Raw genomic sequence first — 21,237 nt, 5'->3', positions numbered from 1 at the left:
CGTCTTTAGAATCTCTAGAAATAAAAAACAACCTAAGAACTACAAGTCACATAATTTCACTGAAATTCGTCCCCTGATGATGATGACATCGGTCAGAACTTTCACGAAATTGCGTCATACTACGTCAGTGAAGTGCGCACTTATCTCAAGGAAGGTGAACAGAAGTCTAGCTACACGCTTGGTATGTAATATATAGAGTTTTGACTTATCTTTAAAACATTGTAAATAGGAGTACTGTTTTATTGTTGACATGATCTATCAATATCTAAATTTGTAGCAAAGCTTTTAAGGAGGAAACGATGTTAACTTGTCAGCTCGATGTGAATCACAACAGCGACTAACTAGCAAGCAAGCCGCTTTCTAACGTACGCAATGGTTACAAAACAAGGAACATTCTCTGACAAATTCAGCAAAATTCAATCAAATATACGTTTTTATGACTATAAAAGATAGCTGTGGTACTTTTATGTTCATGATCCTCGTTATTTCATTTAACTTTTCTCAGCTTTGGGATTCTGCAGTTAGCTAACGTTAGCTAACATACTGTGTTATGAAAACCAGAATGATCAGCTAATTTAGTAAGCTAGCTATGTTTTTCACTCGTCTTTGTATAGTGAACAAAAATATAAACGCAACAGTTAAAACGATTTTACTGAGTTACAGTTCATATAAGGAAATCAGTCAATTGAAATACATTCATTAGGCCATAACCTATGGATTTCACGTCACTTGCAGGGGCACAGCCATGGGTGGGCATAGGACCAGCCAATCAAAACTATTTTTTCCTCACAAAAGGGCTTTATTACAGACTGAACTACTCCTCAGTTTCATCAGCTGTCCGGGTGGCTGGTCGCAGACGTACTGCCAAATTCTGTAAAACGATGTGGGATCTTTTATTTCAGCTCATGAAACATGGGACCAACACTTTACATGTTGTGTTTATATATTTGTTCAGTATAGAAAGCGAGTTAGTTGCCTGACAATGACTGTGATAGCAAAGCTTTTTTATAACTAACCCAAGATGGACCAGAGCCTTTCGTTTCCAATGGGAGCAAATGAATCATCGTTTTGGAAACGAACTGTATGGAGATCAAATGTTTCATAGATGAGAAAATTAACAGAATGTCGGCCATAATCCATCTCGCTCCATCTTCTCCCACTTCCGGCCAATGCACAAAGAAAAATAACCTGAGTATGTCTACCTCTGCTAAGCCTCCCAGTAAAGCAAGACAAATAATCAAGCATCCCAGAAAAGTGTTAGAAATAGCCCACGTTAACATATGTAGCTTAAGAAACAAGGTTTCATAAGACGTTCATATTCTGACAATCTCTGGAACTCACTTAGATAATACCTTTGATGATACAGTGGTAGCAATACAAGGTTATAACATTTACAGAAAATACAGAAATGCCAATGGGGGTGGTGTTGTTGTCTATGTTCAGAACCACATTCCTGTAAAGCTTAGAGAGGATCTCATGTTAAATACTGTTGAAGTAATATGGCTACAGTTTCACCTGCCTCACCTAAAGCCCATTCTGGTGGGAAGCTGCTATAGACCACCAAGTGCTAACAGTCAGTATCTGGATAACGTGTGAAATGCTTGATAATATATGTGCTATCAATAGAGAGGTATACTTTCTGGGTGAACTGTAACTAGTGCCTGCAACCTGGTTCAGGTTATCAATCAACCTACCAGGGTAGTTACAAACAGTACAGGAAGGAAATCATCAACATGTAACGTTAGCTGCTTTTAGCCACACGGTTGTATTTACATAGACAAGCGTGGCTCCTTATTTTATTGGGTTGCACAAAAACAGTCAGCGGGAAGCCAGATATTAAATACAATTCAATCAACTTACTGTGCCGGTGGGCAGGACAGTTGGTCATTATGATGGGGAATTTGAGACAAAATATCTAAAGGAACGTATTATTAAAGACTGTTGTCGACCCATTTCCTCTCTGCTTACCTCATCTCAAAATAAAAGTCCTGCACGTGCGCCATATGTACACAAAAAAAGGAATAACTTGTAGGCGACTTAAAGCAGCTACAAGCGAGTTAACTAGCTAGAACATGAGCATGAATGCCATCATATTTTATTAGTAATGAACACATGGATACTACATATTACCACATGTATTCTAGATGTCATTGTTGTGGTTGCTGACTGTCTGATCTTTTGAACTGTTTTCAGATTGTAATTCCAGAGCTTTATCATGACCATGTTGGTGAGGCTAGCATGCCTGCGCAGTCTCCCTGTGTCCGGGCTGCGTCCTATGTTGACCCAGGGCTCTCCAGCCCTGAGGAGCTCCACCCTGAAGAGCTGCCCACCGCTCCTCAAGGCTCACCAGGTAACACATTAGGGATGGGCTTTTCACTTTGTTGGACTGTTCCAGCACTCACATCATTTTTACTCCAGTACAAAAAAAAAAAAAAAAAAAACTTTTAGAACACAAGGCCCGCACTGGAAAAAATATGCATTTATCTACATGCCAACGGTGCGCAAAAATGTATAATTTAACATAACCATTACAGATGACAAATCCGAATTGCTAAATTGCCTCATATTTAATCAATAAAAAGACAAGTGCCATTTTAAGATTAATTAATTGAAACCGTAATATCAACTGGTTATATTATATTGTGGAACACAGTCTTCAAAAAGGCAGTAACCTCAGAAGTGGTGCTTGCTTGTAAGAAGCCTGTGGCTGTGCAACGATGTGGCCTTGTTTTGTTAATTTGGCAGACAAGACACTCTTATTTCCCGAGGCCTTATCACAGTCAAGACACGCCTATTTTATAGTAAAAAACATGATGTAATATAACAGAATAAAATATAACAGAATAGTGTGATGTCGTCACGCATCTGGAACAGTTATTCCCAGTGATCATTTGAAACTGGGCTCAATTTGGAATGTTTTTTCTCCAGGGTTACAAAACAAAAATTGTTCTTTTTGATATTCAGACGTTCAATGTAGTTTATTCTGCTTGTTCTTTGGAATTTTCCAAATGGATTAACAATTCCATATTGAACACTGCATGGGGATGAATTATTTTCACGACATCTGTCTGGCGAGTAGGCCTAGGCTTAATGATTCTGATTAAAATACGCTCTTTGTCTTTATCAAACTAATGTTTTAGTATATTTTCAGTGTGGAACCTGTCTGTGTTTAGCAGGGTTATAGCCTAGGCCAGGAGTAGGCAACCCTGTTCCTGGAGTGCCGCAGGTACTGCATGGCTTTGTCCCAACTAGGCGCCACACCTGACCAACTGAGCTCATTGATCAGTTCAGTGTTTGCCTAAATTTAACACACACGGCTTTACAGGTCGGTTAAATAAAAAACGTAAGGCCGGGGTGTCGCAAAGTAGGGTCGTCACTAGTTACCACAGCCACAAAGTCATAAACCCCACCTATTTCTACCAATTTATCTTCTTAAACCTAACCTTTGACCATAACCTTAACCACGCTGCTAACCTTATGCCTAACCCTGACCTTAACCTTAACCCCGCTGCTAACCTTATGCCTAACCCTGACCTTAACCTTAACCATACTCCTAACCTTATGCCTAACCCTGACCTTAACCTTAACCCCGCTGCTAACCTTATGCCTAACCCTGACCTTAACCTTAACCATACTCCTAACCTTATGCCTAACCCTGACCTTAACCTTAACCATACTCCTAACCTTATGCCTAACCCTGACCTTAACCTTAACCATACTCCTAACCTTATGCCTAACCCTGACCTTAACCTTAACCATACTCCTAACCTTATGCCTAACCCTGACCTTAACCTTAACCATACTCCTAACCTTATGCCTAACCCTGACCTTAACCTTAACCATACTCCTAACCTTATGCCTAACCCTGACCTTAACCTTAACCATACTCCTAACCTTATGCCTAACCCTGACCTTAACCTTAACCATACTCCTAACCTTATGCCTAACCCTGACCTTAAATGAGTGTGCACGCGTGTTTAGCGGGAGTGGTCCGAACGCGTGTGAGTGAGTGAGACACCGAGGGGAAAGGGAATTTAGGGAGAAGAAACTGAGGGATGCTTGGCTTGGTTTCAATTTTGTTTTGTTTAGACCAAATCGTTTTTACAGTATTTGGAGAAAGAAAAAGTGATCTCTGGTTAAAGATATCGTTTTGACATCTGTTCGAGTACACAATTACTCTTGCCCATCCCTAACACACACACACACACCCTTGCTTAAGCCTCATCAGGTACAGTCATCCCTGACAGAGATGCTGAATAACACACTTGTCCAGTCAGCGCTCAAAACTGCGACCAAAACACTTGCATTGGACTTGGCAGTGCAACACCAATTGTTTATTGGTCGCTATGGTGCCAGTAATATTTTTTATTTTTTGTTTTCTGTTCACAGTAGTTTTTGGTTCACAATTTGCTTTTCAGAAATGGGTATTCAAAAACGTTTGGTCCAAAGTCTTAGGTTGAATCTTGGCGAGGCGCAATTCAATCATCATGCGCTGTTTGAATGAACATTTCTAAAGGCGTTCATAAAAAAACTTCCCAATGAAATGTTGACTGTAAAGTAGGCCTACCTGGCAGAATGATATCATGATGACTCGTAGCAATCGTGGGGCATTGGTTTTCCAAACTCTGCCATCACATGTAGCCTACATTGTACAGTACAAAAACACAGCTAGCCAAATACAACAGTCTCCAATCAAAATGGATTGGTCACATGCTTCGTAAACAACAGGTGTAGACTAACAGTGAAATGCTTACTTACGGGTCCTTCCCAACTATGCAGAAGAAAAAAATATAAAATTATATAACACAAGGAATAAATACACAAGTAATGATAACTTGGCTATATACACGGGGTACCAGTAGCGAGTCGATGTTCAGGGGTACGAAGTAATTGAGGTAGTTATGTACATATAAGTAGGGATAAAGTGACTAGTCAACAGGATAGATAATTAACAGTAACAGCAGCGTATGTGATGAGTCAAAAGAGTTTGTACAAAAAAGGTAAATGCAGATAGTCCGTGTAGCCATTTGGTTAACTATTTAACTAACTATTTAACTAACTATTTAGCAGTCTTGTGGCTTGGTGGTAGCCATGATTAGCTGTTCAGGAGTCTTATGGCTTGGGGGTAGAAGCTGTTGAGAAGTCTTTTGGACCTAGACTTGGCACTCCGGTACCGCTTGCCGTGCGGTAGCGGAGAGAAAAGTCTATGACTTGGGTGGCTGGAGTCTTTGACAATATTTAGGGCCTTCCTCTAAAAAACGCCTGGTATAGAGGTCCTGGATGGCAGGGAGCTTGGCCCCAGTGATGTACTTGGCTGTACGCACTACCCTTTGTAGTGTCTTGCGGTCGGATGCCAAGCAGTTGCCGTACCAAGCGGTGATGCAGCCAGTCAAGATTATCTCAATGGTGCAGCTGTATAACATTTTGAGGATCTGAGGGCCCATGCCAAGTCTTTTCAGCCTCTTGAGGGGAAGAGTCCTTGTCGTGCCCTCTTCATGACTGTTGGTGTGGACCATGATAGATCCTTAGTGTACACAGAGGAACTTAAAGCTCTCGACCCGCTCCACTACAGCCCCGTCAATGTGAATGTGGGCGTGCTCGGCCCTCCGTTTCCTGTAGTCCACGAACAGCTCCTTTGTCTTGCCGACGTCGAGGGAGAGGTAGTCGTCCTGGCACCACACTGCCACGTCTCTGGCACCACACTGCCACGTCTCTGGCACCACACTGCCACGTCTCTGGCACCATACTGCCACGTCTCTGGCACCACACTGCCACGTCTCTGGCACCACACTGCCACGTCTCTGGCACCACACTGCCACGTCTCTGGCACCACACTGCCACGTCTCTGGCACCACACTGCCAGGCCTCCCTATAGGCTGTCTCATCGTCGTCGGTTATCAGGCCTATGACCGTCGCGTCGTCAGCAAACGTAACGATGGTGTTGGGAGTTATGTGTGGCCACGCAGTCGTTGGTGAACAGGGAGTACAGGAGGGGACTAAAATGGCAGAATTGGTCAGGAGCCTGTAAAACGGCATCTATCCATTGCAGCGTCATTCTGTCTCTTGCTTGTCCCGCACTTGAATTAAAGGGCAACTATACCCTCCAAATATATTTTTTTATATATTGTTCCCAGACCTCAAAAGTTGTCTCCTGATGTGGTTTTTAAGCATTGTTGTGGACTTAAAACATCAATTTATCTTTTAGTTTTTCTATAAAAAGTGTGATTTTGAGTGAACCTCAAACAACTCGGAAACCTTAAACAAAACTGGGAAAACTGATTTTATAGGGCCATACAACTGTAGACTAACAATAACACCCTTTTTGAGATTGTTCCAAACAATCAATGTAAATATGATATTGTCAAATTGAAATGTCATTTTTTGGTGTATGGATTTGTATTTAGTATGGATCCCCATTAGTTCCCGCCAAGGCAGCAACTACTCTTCCTCGGGTCCAGCAAAATTAAGGCTGTTATACATTTTTAAAAACATTACAATACATTCAGAACAGATTTCACAACATATTAAGTGTGTGCCCTCAGGCCTCTACTCTACTACCACATATCTACAACATAAAATCCATGTGTATAGTGTGTGTAGTGTGTGTAGTGTGTGTAGTGTGTGTAGTGTGTGTAGTGTGTGTAGTGTGTGTATAGTGTGTGTAGTGTGTATAGTGTGTGTAGTGTGTGTAGTGTGTGTAGTGTGTATGTTATCGTGTGTTTTGTAGGCATGTGTCTATGTTTGCGTTGCTTCACAGTCCCCGCTGTTCCATAAGGTGTATTTTTCTCTGTTTATTTTTTTCTCTGATTCTACTGCTGGCATCAGTTACCTGATGTGGAATAGAGTTCCATGTAGTCATGGCTCTATGTAGTACTGTGCTCAGGCTCAGCCTGCAAATTAAAGATGTGCGCATCATCCGTTTTCCCGGACCAGTATTCTTTTCAATTGGGACAGTAGTTTAACGTTGCCACTGGCAAATCTACTAAGTTAACATATGGAATTGTTTTAAGATGGTCATTCAAAGGATCATTTAGCTATTAGATTTTTAGGACCCTTAAGGTGTGTATATATATATATATACACACACACACACACACACACACATACACACACACTACCGGTCAAAAGTTTTAGAACACCTACTCATTCAAGGGTTTTTCTTTATTTTTACTATTTTCTACATTGTAGAATAATAGTGACGACATCAGAACTATTAAATAACACATATGGAATCATGTAGTAACCAAAAAAGTGTTAAACAAATCCAAATATATTTTATATTTGAGATTCTTCAAATAGCCACCCTTTGCCTTGATGACAGCTTTGCGCACTCCTGGCATTCTCTCAACCAGCTTCACCTGGAATGCTTTTCCAACATTCTTGAAGGAGTTCCCACATATGCTGAGCACTTGTTGGCTGGTTTTCCTTCACTCTGCGGTCCGACTCATCCCAAACCATCTCAATTTGGTTGAGGTCGGGGGATTGTGGAGGCCAGGTCATCTGATGCAGCGCTCCATCATGCTCCTTCTTGGTAAAATAGCCCTTACACAGCCTGGAGGTGTGTTGGGTCATTGTCCTGTTGAAAAACAAACGATAGTCCCACTAAGCCCAAACCAGATGGGATGGCGTATCGCTGCAGAATGCTGTGGTAGCCATGCTGGTTAAGTGTGCCTTGAATTCTAAATAAATCACAGACGGTGTCACCAGCAAAGCACCCCCACACCAAAACACCTCCTCCTCCATGCTTTACGGTGGGAAATACACATGTTGAGATCATCCGTTCACCCACACCGCGTCTCACAAAGACACGGCGGTTGGGACCAAAAATCTCCAATTTGGACTCCAAACCAAAGGACAAATGTCCACCGGTCTAATGTCAATTGCTTGTGTTTCTTGGCCCAAGCAAGTCTCTTCTTATTGGTGTCCTTTAGTAGTGGTTTCTTTGCAGCAATTCGACCATGAAGGCCTGATTCACACAGTCCCCTCTGAACAGTTGATGTTGAGATGTCTGTTACTTTGTGAAGCATTTATTTGGGCTGCAATTTCTGAGGCTGGTAACTCTAATGAACTTATCCTCTGCAGCAGAGGTAACTCTGGGTCTTAATTCCTGTGGCGGTCCTCATGAGAGCCAGTTTCATCATAGCGCTTGATGGTTTTTGCGACTGCACTTGAAGAAACTTTCAAAGTTCTTGAAATGTTCCGTATTGACTGACCTTCGTGTCTTAAAGTAATGATAGACTGTTGTTTCTCTTTGCTTATTTGAGCTGTTCTTGACATAATATGGACTTGGTCTTTTACCAAATAGGTATATCTTCTGTATACCCCCCCCCCCCCCAACTTTTCACAACACAACTGATTGGCTCAAACGCATTCAAGAAATGTACTTTTAAGAAGGCACACCTGTTAATTGAAATGCATTCTAGGTGACTACCTCATGAAGCTGGTAAAGAGAATGCCAAGAGTGTGCAAAGCTGTCATCAAGGCATAGGGTGGCTATTTGAAGAATCTCAAATATAAAATATATTTGGATTTGTTTAACACTTTTTTGGTTACTACATGATTCCATATCTGTTATTTCATAGTTTTGATGTCTGCACTATTGTTCTATAATGTAGAAAATAGTTTTAAAAAATTAAGAAAAACCCTTGAATGAGTAGGTGTGTCCAAACATTTCACTGGTACTGTATAAATATATAATAATATGCCATTTAGCAGACGCTTTTATCCAAAGCATACATTTTTACGTATGGGTGGTCCCGGGGATCGAACCCACTACCCTGGCGATACAAGCGCCATGCTCTACCAATTGAGCTACAGAGGACCACATTATTTTTATATATATATATATATATATATATATATATATATATATATACATATATACATATATACATACATATATACATACATACACAAAATATTTGATGAAACATTGAATTTGGCCTTACTGCTATTAGCCCATAGAAACGCATTGAATAACAGATTCATACATGGATAAACAGATAGCCCGTGCAAAAAACAGATCTCTATCTTAAACTGACAGATTTATATGGGGATTTTTCATTATGCTAATAAGATTCCCATGGGGCTGCGGCCATCGACAAAATTTTTTTAAAAGACCCTACCTGTGGACAATTTGTATGTCTTCAGTTGTAGGTCAGCATGCTGTAATAACTGCTGATGTATGTAATATTCTGCTTTATCTTCCTCTTTCATCAGGGCTATTCCACCAAATCCAGACTTGGCTTCCGTCGTGGGAAAACTGCCAAGGACCAGCTCCAACAGGCAGCTTTCGAGCCAGCCACTGATACTGCCATCAGAAGTGAATATAATGACTTACTAAAGCACTTCAATCTCACCTCACAACACAAACATCTGCATGCCGGGGGGGGCCGGGGAATTATGTACCTCACGTGTAAACATAGCTGAAATCAGCATAGGCCCATCTCACCCCCCCCCCCCCCAACAGTTACATAATGAAGTCAGGACCCTTACATGTGCTAGTCAGCACCAGGTTGTAACTGGTATGGATGTACTATGTATTCCTTCCAGTGGATAACATGGGCAGGATGTTCCTGGCTGGAGGGGCTGCTGTAGGCCTGGGAGCGCTGTGCTACTACGGACTCGGCATGTCCAATGAGATCGGTGCCATCGAGAGAGCAGTGTAAGTGCAGCTGCTTCCACGGTAGTGTTTGTGTTGTACTGGTGTTATCCCATGGTAGTGTGTGTGTTGTACTGGTGTTATCCCATGGTAGTGTGTGTTGTACTGGTGTTATCCCATGGTAGTGTGTGTGTTGTACTGGTGTTATCCCATGGTAGTGTGTGTGTTGTACTGGTGTTATCCCATGCTAGTGTGTGTTGTACTGGTGTTATCCCATGCTAGTGTGTGTGTTGTACTGGTGTTATCCCATGGTAGTGTGTGTGTTGTACTGGTGTTATCCCATGGTAGTGTGTGTGTTGTACTGGTGTTATCCCATGCTAGTGTGTGTGTTGTACTGGTGTTATCCCATGCTAGTGTGTGTGTTGTACTGGTGTTATCCCATGGTAGTGTGTGTGTTGTACTGGTGTTATCCCATGGTAGTGTGTGTGTTGTACTGGTGTTATCCCATGGTAGTGTGTGTGTTGTACTGGTGTTATCCCATGCTAGTGTGTGTTGTACTGGTGTTATCCCATGGTAGTGTGTGTGTTGTACTGGTGTTATCCCATGGTAGTGTGTGTGTTGTACTGGTGTTATCCCATGGTAGTGTGTGTGTTGTACTGGTGTTATCCCATGGTAGTGTGTGTGTTGTACTGGTGTTATCCCATGGTAGTGTGTGTGTTGTACTGGTGTTATCCCATGGTAGTGTGTGTTGTACTGGTGTTATCCCATGGTAGTGTGTGTGTTGTACTGGTGTTATCCCATGGTAGTGAGTGTTGTACTGGTGTTATCCCATGGTAGTGTGTGTGTTGTACTGGTGTTATCCCATGGTAGTGTGGGTGTTGTACTGGTGTTATCCCATGGTAGTGAGTGTTGTACTGGTGTTATCCCATGGTAGTGAGTGTTGTACTGGTGTTATCCCATGAAGTTACAGTGGTTTAACGATTCACTGGTATCAAGTACATGTGTCTTTGTCATTACTGTAGCTATTGCTGTGTAGTTCCATGGTATAACCACAACTTAAAGGAAAGTGTTACCTTCTCTGTGTCCCAAATGGCACCCTATTCCCTACATAGTGCACTCATTTTGACCAATGCCCTATGGGTCCTGGTTGAAAGTAGTGCACTCTGTTGGGAATAGGGTGCTGTTTTGGAGGCATATCAACAAGCGTTGTCCTCTGTAAAAATGTTTATGTTCTTTTCCCTGGGTCTCGGCCCAGTATCTGGCCCCAGTACGTGAAGGACAGGATCCACTCCACCTACATGTACTTTGCAGGCAGTGTGGGGATGACAGCTCTGTCGGCTGTAGCAGTCAGCAGGACCCCAGCCCTCATGGGTCTCATGATGAGAGGATCCTGGCTGGTGATACACCTTTTTATTGAACCTTTATTTAACCAGTCAAGTCAGTTAAAGGTAGACTCAGCGATATGACGTTGCCACGAGCAGCACCGCAGATATTGAGATGAGCGAGATGCAAGACTTCTCTCTCACACAGTCACACACACAGATCTGCACATTTGCATGCGTTTGCTTCACGCTGTAACATCATGGTAGCCACCGGGGACCAAAACAGCGGAGAAGTTGAGTCTCACGATTCAACGCTTTTAGTTGTTACGGAAATGGACCCACTATGCTGTTTACTTTCTGCATCTACGTCATATCGCTGAGTCTACCTTTAAGAAAATATTCATATTTACAATAACCACCGCCACCGGGCCAGTGACTTATGACTAAAATTTGCTTCCAGTATTCTTCAAGTATATCTGCATCCACTGTATATTATTAACCCTTTAAAAAGGAAATTAGTCATTTGAGGGCCCACCAAACCTCAGGGTTTTGTATTGATAAATCTGGTGCTGATTGTCAATGGCAAACCATTGTGTATGATTTGGAGACACTTGCATTACACCTCAATAGCCACATTAGACATTTTTTTTAAAAAATATAACAGAAATGTGTACATTTTTCACCAGGCAATTGGAGCTACCTTTGCAGCCGTGATTGGAGCAGGCATGCTGGTCAGATCTATCTCCTATGACCAGAGCCCAGGAACCAAACATCTAGCCTGGATGCTACATGCAGGTGCTGGACTGCTTTACCTGCTCACTTTACCAAGCATTTGTCAATTGAAATGTCCCACTTGCTTCTTTTCACCACTAGAGGGCAGTACTATAGAGTTTCAGAATACCAACACTATGCAGCAGCAGTTTACATGAATGGATCAGGTTTTTCTAGTGCTTACAACACTGGTGCTGTGCCTGTGAGAATATTCAGAGAAGACTGTTAAATACCAGATCCTTTTTTCTTTAAATATAACATCTTGTGATATATAACTGCTTTATTTGGACCTCAGATGAGAAATAGCTGTGTAGCTAAAATCTGGTGCTTTTTCATGTTTGGTGTACGTACATGGTCCCTTTTAAACTAACTGGATAAATAAATAAATAAATCCAGTTTGTTCCTGTGTTTCCAGGTGTGATGGGAGCGGTCATAGCCCCCATGACTCTGCTAGGTGGGCCCCTGATGATGAGGGCAGCCTGGTACACAGCGGGCATCGTGGGGGGTCTGTCCACCGTGGCCATGTGTGCCCCCAGTGAGAAGTTCCTCAACATGGGAGGACCCCTGGCGGTGGGCTTCGGAGTAGTCTTCGCCTCCTCCATCGGTTAGTACCTTTAGATCAATAACCCTGGCTGTGGGCTTCAGTGGTCTTCACCTCCTCCATCGGTTAGTACCTTTAGATCAATAACCCTGGCTGTGGGCTTCAGTGGTCTTCACCTCCTCCATCGGTTAGTACCTTTAGATCAATAACCCTGGCTGTGGGCTTCAGTGGTCTTCGCCTCCTCCATCGGTTAGTACCTTTAGATCAATAACCCTGGCTGTGGGCTTCAGTGGTCTTCACCTCCTCCATCGGTTAGTACCTTTAGATCAATAACCCTGGCTGTGGGCTTCAGTGGTCTTCGCCTCTTCCATCGGTTAGTACCTTTAGATCAATAACCCTGGCTGTGGGCTTCAGTGGTCTTCGCCTCTTCCATCGGTTAGTATGTTTAGATCAATAACCCTGGCTGTGGGCTTCAGTGGTCTTCACCTCCTCCATCGGTTAGTACCTTTAGATCAATAACCCTGGCTGTGGGCTTCAGTGGTCTTCACCTCCTCCATCGGTTTGTACGTTTAGATCAATAACCCTGGCTGTGGGCTTCAGTGGTCTTCGCCTCCTCCATCGGTTAGTACCTTTAGATCAATAACCCTGGCTGTGGGCTTCAGTGGTCTTCACCTCCTCCATCGGTTAGTACCTTTAGATCAATAACCCTGGCTGTGGGCTTCAGTGGTCTTCACCTCCTCCATCGGTTAGTACCTTTAGATCAATAACCCTGGCTGTGAGCTTCAGTGGTCTTCGCCTCCTCCATCGGTTAGTACCTTTAGATCAATAACCCTGGCTGTGGGCTTCAGTGGTCTTCACCTCCTCCATCGGTTAGTACCTTTAGATCAATAACCCTGGCTGTGGGCTTCAGTGGTCTTCACCTCCTCCATCGGTTAGTACCTTTAGATCAATAACCCTGGCTGTGGGCTTCAGTGGTCTTCCCCTCCTCCATCGGTTAGTACCTTTAGATCAATAACCCTGGCTGTGGGCTTCAGTGGTCTTCCCCTCCTCCATCGGTTAGTACCTTTAGATCAATAACCCTGGCTGTGGGCTTCAGTGGTCTTCACCTCCATCGGTTAGTTGCCTTTTCTTCACAATCTGTTTATTATGGTCAAATTCACAAAGGAACATGGACATAAAATGCAGGGTTGTAAACGTCATACTTTTAGAAGACAACTAAATGGTTATTGCATTTTAAAATGCTTATCAATGAAAAACAACATGGTAGACAGACATCAATGAAGTCTATTGGACCGTAACCTTTGGTTCCAGGAAACCCAGTAAATTGTTAATGGATTGTTCAAGATACTAGTGTGCTGGAGTTTCTTCTTTTTCAAGTAGCATTATTTAGGATTTGTCTCTCTGGTGACAAACACCCTTGAGCCCTCGTCAGATCATTTCCCCTCAGTTATTAATTGAACTTGAGGACATGGTATTAAACAATGTCCTCTCCACTCTCTCTGTCCCCAGGCTCAATGTTCCTGCCCCCTACCTCAGCGATGGGAGCAGGCCTGTACTCCATCGCTATCTACGGAGGTCTGGTCCTCTTCAGCTTGTTCCTGCTTTACGACACCCAGAAGGTCATCAAGAGGGCAGAGACATACCCCATGTATGGGATGCAGAAATACGACCCCATCAACTCGTAAGTGACGTCTGCAGAGTAATCTGTCCTGCTATGTCTGATTTCTGTACCTTACTGTTCAAACAGATAGAAAGACAACTAGTCCTTTCTGTACCTTACTGTTCAAACAGATAGAAAGACAACTAGTCCTTTCTGTACCTTACTATTCAAACCGATAGAAAGACAACTAGTCCTTTCTGTACCTTACTATTCAAACAGATAGAAAGACAACTACGGTAGTCCTTTCTGTACCTTACTATTCAAACAGATAGAAAGACAACTAGTCCTTTCTGTACCTTACTATTTAAACTGATAGAAAGACAACTAGTCCTTTCTGTACCTTACTATTCAAACAGATAGAAAGACAACTAGTCCTTTCTGTACCTTACTATTCAAACAGATAGAAATACAACTAGTCCTTTCTGTACCTTACTATTCAAACATATAGAAAGACAAGTCAATTTCTGTACTTTACTATTCAATCAGATAGATAGAAAGACAACTAGACCATTTCTCCTGTTATTTCTAATTTCTTTATCCTGCTTTGATATACACTGCTCAAAAAAATAAAGGGAACACTAAAATAACACATCCTAGATCTGAATGAATGAAATAATCTTATTAAATACTTTTTTCTTTACATAGTTGAATGTGCTGCCAACAAAATCACACAAAAATTATCAATGGAAATCAAATTTATCAACCCATGGAGGTCTGGATTTAGAGTCACCCTCAAAATTAAAGTGGAAAACCACACTACAGGCTGATCCAACTTTGATGTAATGTCCTTAAAACAAGTCAAAATGAGGCTCAGTAGTGTGTGTGGTCTCCACGTGCCTGTATGACCTCCCTACAACGCCTGGGCATGCTCCTGATGAGGTGGCGGATGGTCTCCTGAGGGATCTCCTCCCAGACCTGGACTAAAGCATTCGCCAACTCCTGGACAGTCTGTGGTGCAACGTGGCGTTGGTGGATGGAGCGAGACATGATGTCCCAGATGTGCTCAATTGGATTCAGGTCTGGGGAACGGGCGGGCCAGTCCATAGCATCAATGCCTTCCTCTTGCAGGAACTGCTGACACACTCCAGCCACATGGGGTCTAGCATTGTCTTGCATTAGGAGGAACCCAGGGCCAACCGCACCAGCATATGGTCTCACAAGGGGTCTGAGGATTTCATCTCGGTACCTAATGGCAGTCAGGCTACCTCTGGCGAGCACATGGAGGGTTGTGCGGCCCTCCAAAGAAATGCCACCCCACACCATGACTGACCCACCACCAAACTGGTCATGCTGGAGGATGTTGCAGGCAGCAGAACGTTCTCCACAGCATCTCCAGACTCTGTCACGTCTGTCACGTGCTCAGTGTGAACCTGCTTTCATCGGTGAAGAGCACAGGGCGCCAGTGGCGAATTTGCTAATCTTGGTGTTCTCTGGCAAATGCCAAACGTCCTGCACGGTGTTGGGCTGTAAGCACAACCCCCACCTGTGGACGTCGTGCCCTCATACCACCCTCATGGAGTCTGTTTCTGACCGTTTGAGCAGACACATGCACATTTGTGGCCTGCTGGAGGTCATTTTGCAGGGCTCTGGCAGTGCTCCTCCTGCTCCTCCTTGCACAAAAGCGGAGGTAGCAGTCCTGCTGCTGGGTTGTTGCCCTCCTACGGCCTCCTCCACGTCTCCTGATGTACTGGCCTGTCTCCTGGTAGCGCCTCCATGCTCTGGACACTTCGCTGACAGACACAGCAAACCTTCTTGCCACAGCTCGCATTGATGTGCCATCCTGGATGAGCTGCACTACCTGAGCCACTTGTGTGGGTTGTAGACTCCGTCTCATGCTACCACTAGAGTGAAAGCACCGCCAGCATTCAAAAATGACCAAAACATCAGCCAGGAAGCATAGGAACTGAGAAGTGGTCTGTGGTCACCACCTGCAGAACCACTCCTTTATTGGGGGTGTCTTGCTAATTGCCTATAATTTCCACCTGTTGTCTATTCCATTTGCACAACAGCATGTGAAATTTATTGTCAATCAGTGTTGCTTCCTAAGTGGACAGTTTGATTTCACAGAAGTGTGATTGACTTGGAGTTACATTGTGTTGTTTAAGTGTTCCCTTTATTTTTTTGAGCTGTGTACACTGAACAAAAATAGCAATAAAATGTTTCATGAGCTGAAATAAAAAATCCCCAAAATGATCCATACGTACAATAAGCTTTATTACTCGAAGTTTGTGCACAAATTTGTTTACATCCCTGTTAGTGAGCCTTTCTCCATTGCCAATGTAATCCATCCACCTGACAGGTGTGGCATATCAAGAAGCTGATTAAACAGCATGATCATTACACAGGTGCACCTTGTGCTGGGGACAATAAAAGGCCACTCTGATATGTGCAGTTTTGTCACACAACACAATGCCACATATGTATCAGGTTTTGAGGGCGAGAGCAATTGGCATGCTGACTGCAGGAATGTCCACCAGAGCTGTTGCCAGATAATTTGTTCAGTTCTCTACCATAAGCCGCCCCCAAAGTCGTTTTAGAGAATTTGGCAGTATGTCCAACCGAACTCCCAACCGCAGACCACGTGTAACCACTCCAGCCCAGGACCTCCACATCCGGCTTCTTCACCTGCGGGATGGTCTGAGACCAGTCACCCGGACAGCTGATGAAACTGTGGTTTTGCACAACCGAAGAATCTCTGCACAAACTGTCAGAAACCATCTCAGGGAAGCCCATCTGCATGCTGGTCGTCCTCACCAGGGTCTTGACCTGACTGCAGTTCGGCGTCGTAACTGACTTCAGTGGGCAAATGCTCACATTTAAATGGCCGCTGGAGAAATATGCTGTTCACGGATGAATCCCGGTTTCAACTGTACAGGGCAAATGGCAGACAGAGTGTATGGCGTCGTGTGGGCGAGCGTTTTGCTGAAGTCAATGTTGTGAACAGAGTGCCCCATAGTGGCGGTGGGGTTATGGTATGGTCAGGCATAAGCTACAGACAACGAACACAATTGCATTTTATCGATGGCAATTTGAATGCACAGAGATGCCGTGATGAGATCCTGAGGCCCATTGTAGTGCCATTAATCCGCCGCCATCACCTCATGTTTCAGCATGATAATGCACGGCCCCATGTTGCAAGGATCTGTACACAATTCCTGGAAGCTGAAAATGTCCCAGTTCTTCCATGGCCTGCATAATCACCAGACATGTCACCCATTGAGCATGTTTGTGATGCTCTGGATCAATATGTTCCAGTTCCCGCCAGTATCCAGCAACTTTGCACAGCCATTGAAGAGGAGTGGGACAACATTCCACAGGCCACAATCAACAGCCTGATCAACTCTATGCGAAAGAGATGTGTCACGCTGTATGAGGCAAATGGTGGTCACACCAGATACTGACTGGTTTTCTGATTCCCACCACTACCTTTTTTTTAAGGTGTCTGTGACCAACAGAGGCATATCTGTAATCCCAGTCATCTGAAATCCATATATTAGTGCCTAATGAATTTTTTTCAATTGACTGATTTCCTTATGAACTGAATTCCTTATACAAACATTAACTCTGTAAAATCTTTGAAATTGTTGTATGTTGTGTTTACATTTTTGTTCAGTGTAGAATACCATCACGATACAGTGTAATTCTATCAATACCATCACGATACAGTGTAATTCTATCAATACCATCATGATGCAGTATAATACTATCAATACCATCATGATGCAGTATAATACTATCAATACCATCATGATGCAGTATAATACTATCAATACCATCATGATGCAGTATAATTCTATCAATACCATCATGATGCAGTATAATTCTATCAATACCATCATGATGCAGTATAATACTATCAATACCATCATGATGCAGTATAATACTATCAATACCATCATGATGCAGTATAATACTATCAATACCATCATGATGCAGTATAATACTATCAATACCATCATGATGCAGTATAATACTGTCAATACCATCATGATGCAGTATAATACTGTCAATACCATCATGATGCAGTATAATACTATCAATACCATCATGATGCAGTATAATACTGTCAATACCATCATGATGCAGTATAATACTATCAATACCATCATGATGCAGTATAATACTATCAATACCATCATGATGCAGTATAATACTCAATACCATCATGATGCAGTATAATACTATCAATACCATCATGATGCAGTATAATACTATCAATACCATCATGATGCAGTATAATACTACCAATACTATCATGATGCAGTATAATACTATCAATACCATCATGATGCAGTATAATACTATCAATACCATCATGATGCAGTATAATATTATCAATACCATCATGATGCAGTATATTACTGTCGTACTATACAGTATAATACTGTCATACTATACAGTATAATACTGGCCTACTATACAGTAGAAAACTGGCCTCCTATACAGTGTGATAATGGCCTACTATACAGTATGATACTGGCCTACTATACAGTAGAATACTGGCCTACTATACAGTAGAATACTGGCCTACTATACAGTAGAATACTGGCCTACTATACAGCATGATAATGGCCTACTATACAGTAGAATACTGGCCTACTATACAGTAGAATACTGGCCTACTAAACAGTAGAATACTGGCCTACTATACAGTAGAATACTGGCCTATCATACAGTATGATACTGGCCTACTATACAGTATGATACTGGCTTACTATACAGTAGAATACTGGCTTACTATACAGTAGAATACTGGCCTACTATACAGTAGAATACTGGCCTACTATACAGTATGATACTGGCCTACTATACAGTAGAATACTGGCCTACTATACAGTAGAATACTGGCCTACTATACAGTAGAATACTGGCCTACTATACAGTAGAATACTGGCCTACTATACAGTAGAATACTGGCCTACTAAACAGTAGAATACTGGCCTACTATACAGTAGAATACTGGCCTACTATACAGTAGAATACTGGCCTACTATACAGTAGAATACTGGCCTACTATACAGTAGAATACTGGCCTACTATACAGTAGTGTACTGGCCTACTATACAGTATGATACTGGCCTACTATACAGTAGAATACTGGCCTACTAAACAGTAGAATACTGGCCTACTATATAGTAGAATACTGGCCTACTATACAGTATAATACTGGCCTACTATACAGTAGAGTACTGGCCTACTATACAGTATGATACTGGCCTACTATACTGTAGAATACTGGCCTACTAAACAGTAGAATACTGGCCTACTATACAGTAGAATACTGGCCTACTATATAGTAGAATACTGGCCTATCATACAGTAGAATACTGGCCTACTATACAGTAGAATACTGGCCTACTATATAGTAGAATACTGGCCTATCATACAGTATGATACTGGCCTACTATACAGTAGAACAGTAGGCTACCTGGCCTGCGCACAAATGCAGGCCATTGAGAATGACAATAGTTCCTCAACGTAGCCTACTTGAAAAATATTTCGGTCTCTCTCCCTTTCAATTAACCACTCAGCATGAAAGGGGAAAAAAATGTCATGCTCTGATCTGGTGGAAACGTCATAAAATAGGCCTACCTGATTACGTCTAATCCCTTGCTCAAATAGTCTACAGCTGTGTCTGTCTGTCCGGAGCTCACTGGCGCAGGAAACAGAATATGTTATACAATATTGCAAGTTTGCTAGCACGATCGGGCTAGACCAAGTTAATAGTTGATACAATGTTTTAAGTTCCTTGCAGACAGGCTATGCATAGCCAATGTTATTTATAAGATATTTATTTTATCATGATATTTTCTACCTGCAGGCTGCAATGTTTTTATGTGTTGATTTATGTAGGCTATTTTTACGTATTGGCAATGGCAATATAAGATACTTTTTAGATGTGTATCGTTTTCATTGAGATAAAATGTTGATTAACCACATGACATTGATTTTGAAATATGAAGACTTTTTATTATAAATGAAATGAAACTGTTCCACGTAAATGTGCATATAAAAATCAGAACTGGCACGCAGAAATGGTACGATAACTTGGCACTCCAAATGGAAAAGGTTGCCAACCGCTAGTGTAGCCTATTACCAGCAACTTTAGGAGCATAACGGCAGAATCTGTGAAGGGCAGCGGGAGGAAGAGGGTCAGGAACAGGTTTTTTCTTCTTCTGGTTAGGCTATATTGATCTCTGGCTCCCTCTTTAGTCATTTGTGTCTTCATTTTTAATCGCAGTAATTAAAGCATCAGACAAGCTCAGTAGCCAAACTATAGTTGATTGTATTCAAACAGAGGGTGTGTCTATATATGGAAAAATACACGTTTAAAAATATAGACCAGTCGATAGAATAGACGACTCTCGGTCGACCATGATTTTTTTTAGTCGGGGACAGCCCTAATGGTGTTATCCCGTCTTGTATTGCGTTATGAAACTGACGGTTGGTGCTTTGTGGTGTTATCCTGTCTTGTATTGCGTTTTGAAACTGACGGTTGGTGCTTTGTGGTGTTATCCTGTCTTGTATTGCGTTATGAAACTGACGGTTGGTGCTTTGTGGTGTTATCCTGTCTTGTATTGCGTTATGAAACTGACGGTTGGTGCTTTGTGGTGTTATCCTGTCTTGTAGGTGCATGGGGATCTACATGGACACTCTGAACATCTTCATGAGGATGGTGATGATTCTGTCTGGTGGCGGAAACAGAAAGAAATAAAGACTTTCCAGTCTGACTTTCCATCTTCAATCTTCCAGAGTTGAACAACAACGATCTGTTCTACAATTAGCACCATACACCAGCTGTTAACTACTTTTAGTTTGAAAACGTATTGTCAACTGGCACAATACATTTTTTTTTGCTTTTGTGTGAAGAAGGGGATTGTAATTTCCTAGTGCATATTGCCACTCATACAAGTAAAGAAAGAAGAATATTTGCTCTGTTCTATATTCAGAATGTTAAAGAAATGCTTTCGTCTTGATTCTGAGGGAGGCATATTTTGATTAAAGTCAGGATTGCTCATGGTGATATCAGTCAACATCACATATCTCCCCTCAGTCTTCTTCTGTAATTTATCCTTATATTTTATATATATTTATTTACACTTGAGGTGGGTGTTCCCATTTCTGACAAGCAAAACAAAGTTGGGCATACAACAGATATTTATGTGTAGCCTCGACACATACAATACATGTGAATGTGTGGTTAACTCCTTGACAAACACTGACCTTGCTTGTGTTGTATACGTCGAGCCTTGGAAGGGTGGTACTTTTGAGATTTGTTTATGTAAGAATGAAAGTGATTGAAAGTGATCAATGCTGTTATGGTATAATTCAATAAAGTGAA

The 21,237-nt window shown here is 42.2% G+C and overlaps 1 protein-coding gene across 1 annotated transcript; it reads left to right on the top strand.

Annotated features, from left to right (window-relative positions):
* Positions 1-116: 116 nt before the first annotated feature.
* Positions 117-20,842, top strand: LOC311111100 (growth hormone-inducible transmembrane protein-like). The gene is made up of 9 exons (XM_084189101.1): positions 117-181; positions 2,194-2,350; positions 9,220-9,322; positions 9,553-9,664; positions 10,857-10,998; positions 11,610-11,718; positions 12,110-12,298; positions 13,745-13,916; positions 20,526-20,842. The coding sequence occupies exons 2-9, from the start codon at positions 2,216-2,218 to the stop codon at positions 20,608-20,610; spliced, it is 1,047 nt and encodes a 348-aa protein (XP_084045227.1). The 5' UTR covers positions 117-181; positions 2,194-2,215; the 3' UTR covers positions 20,611-20,842.
* The last annotated feature ends 395 nt before the right edge of the window (positions 20,843-21,237 follow it).

The sequence above is a fragment of the Coregonus lavaretus genome (genome assembly GCF_964263955.1).
Source record: "Coregonus lavaretus genome assembly, contig: SUPER_36_unloc_1, whole genome shotgun sequence".
NCBI classification, from domain to species: Eukaryota; Metazoa; Chordata; class Actinopteri; order Salmoniformes; family Salmonidae; genus Coregonus; species Coregonus lavaretus.
Note: the sequence above shows the minus strand (reverse complement) of the source record. Positions and strands in the feature narration are given on the sequence as shown.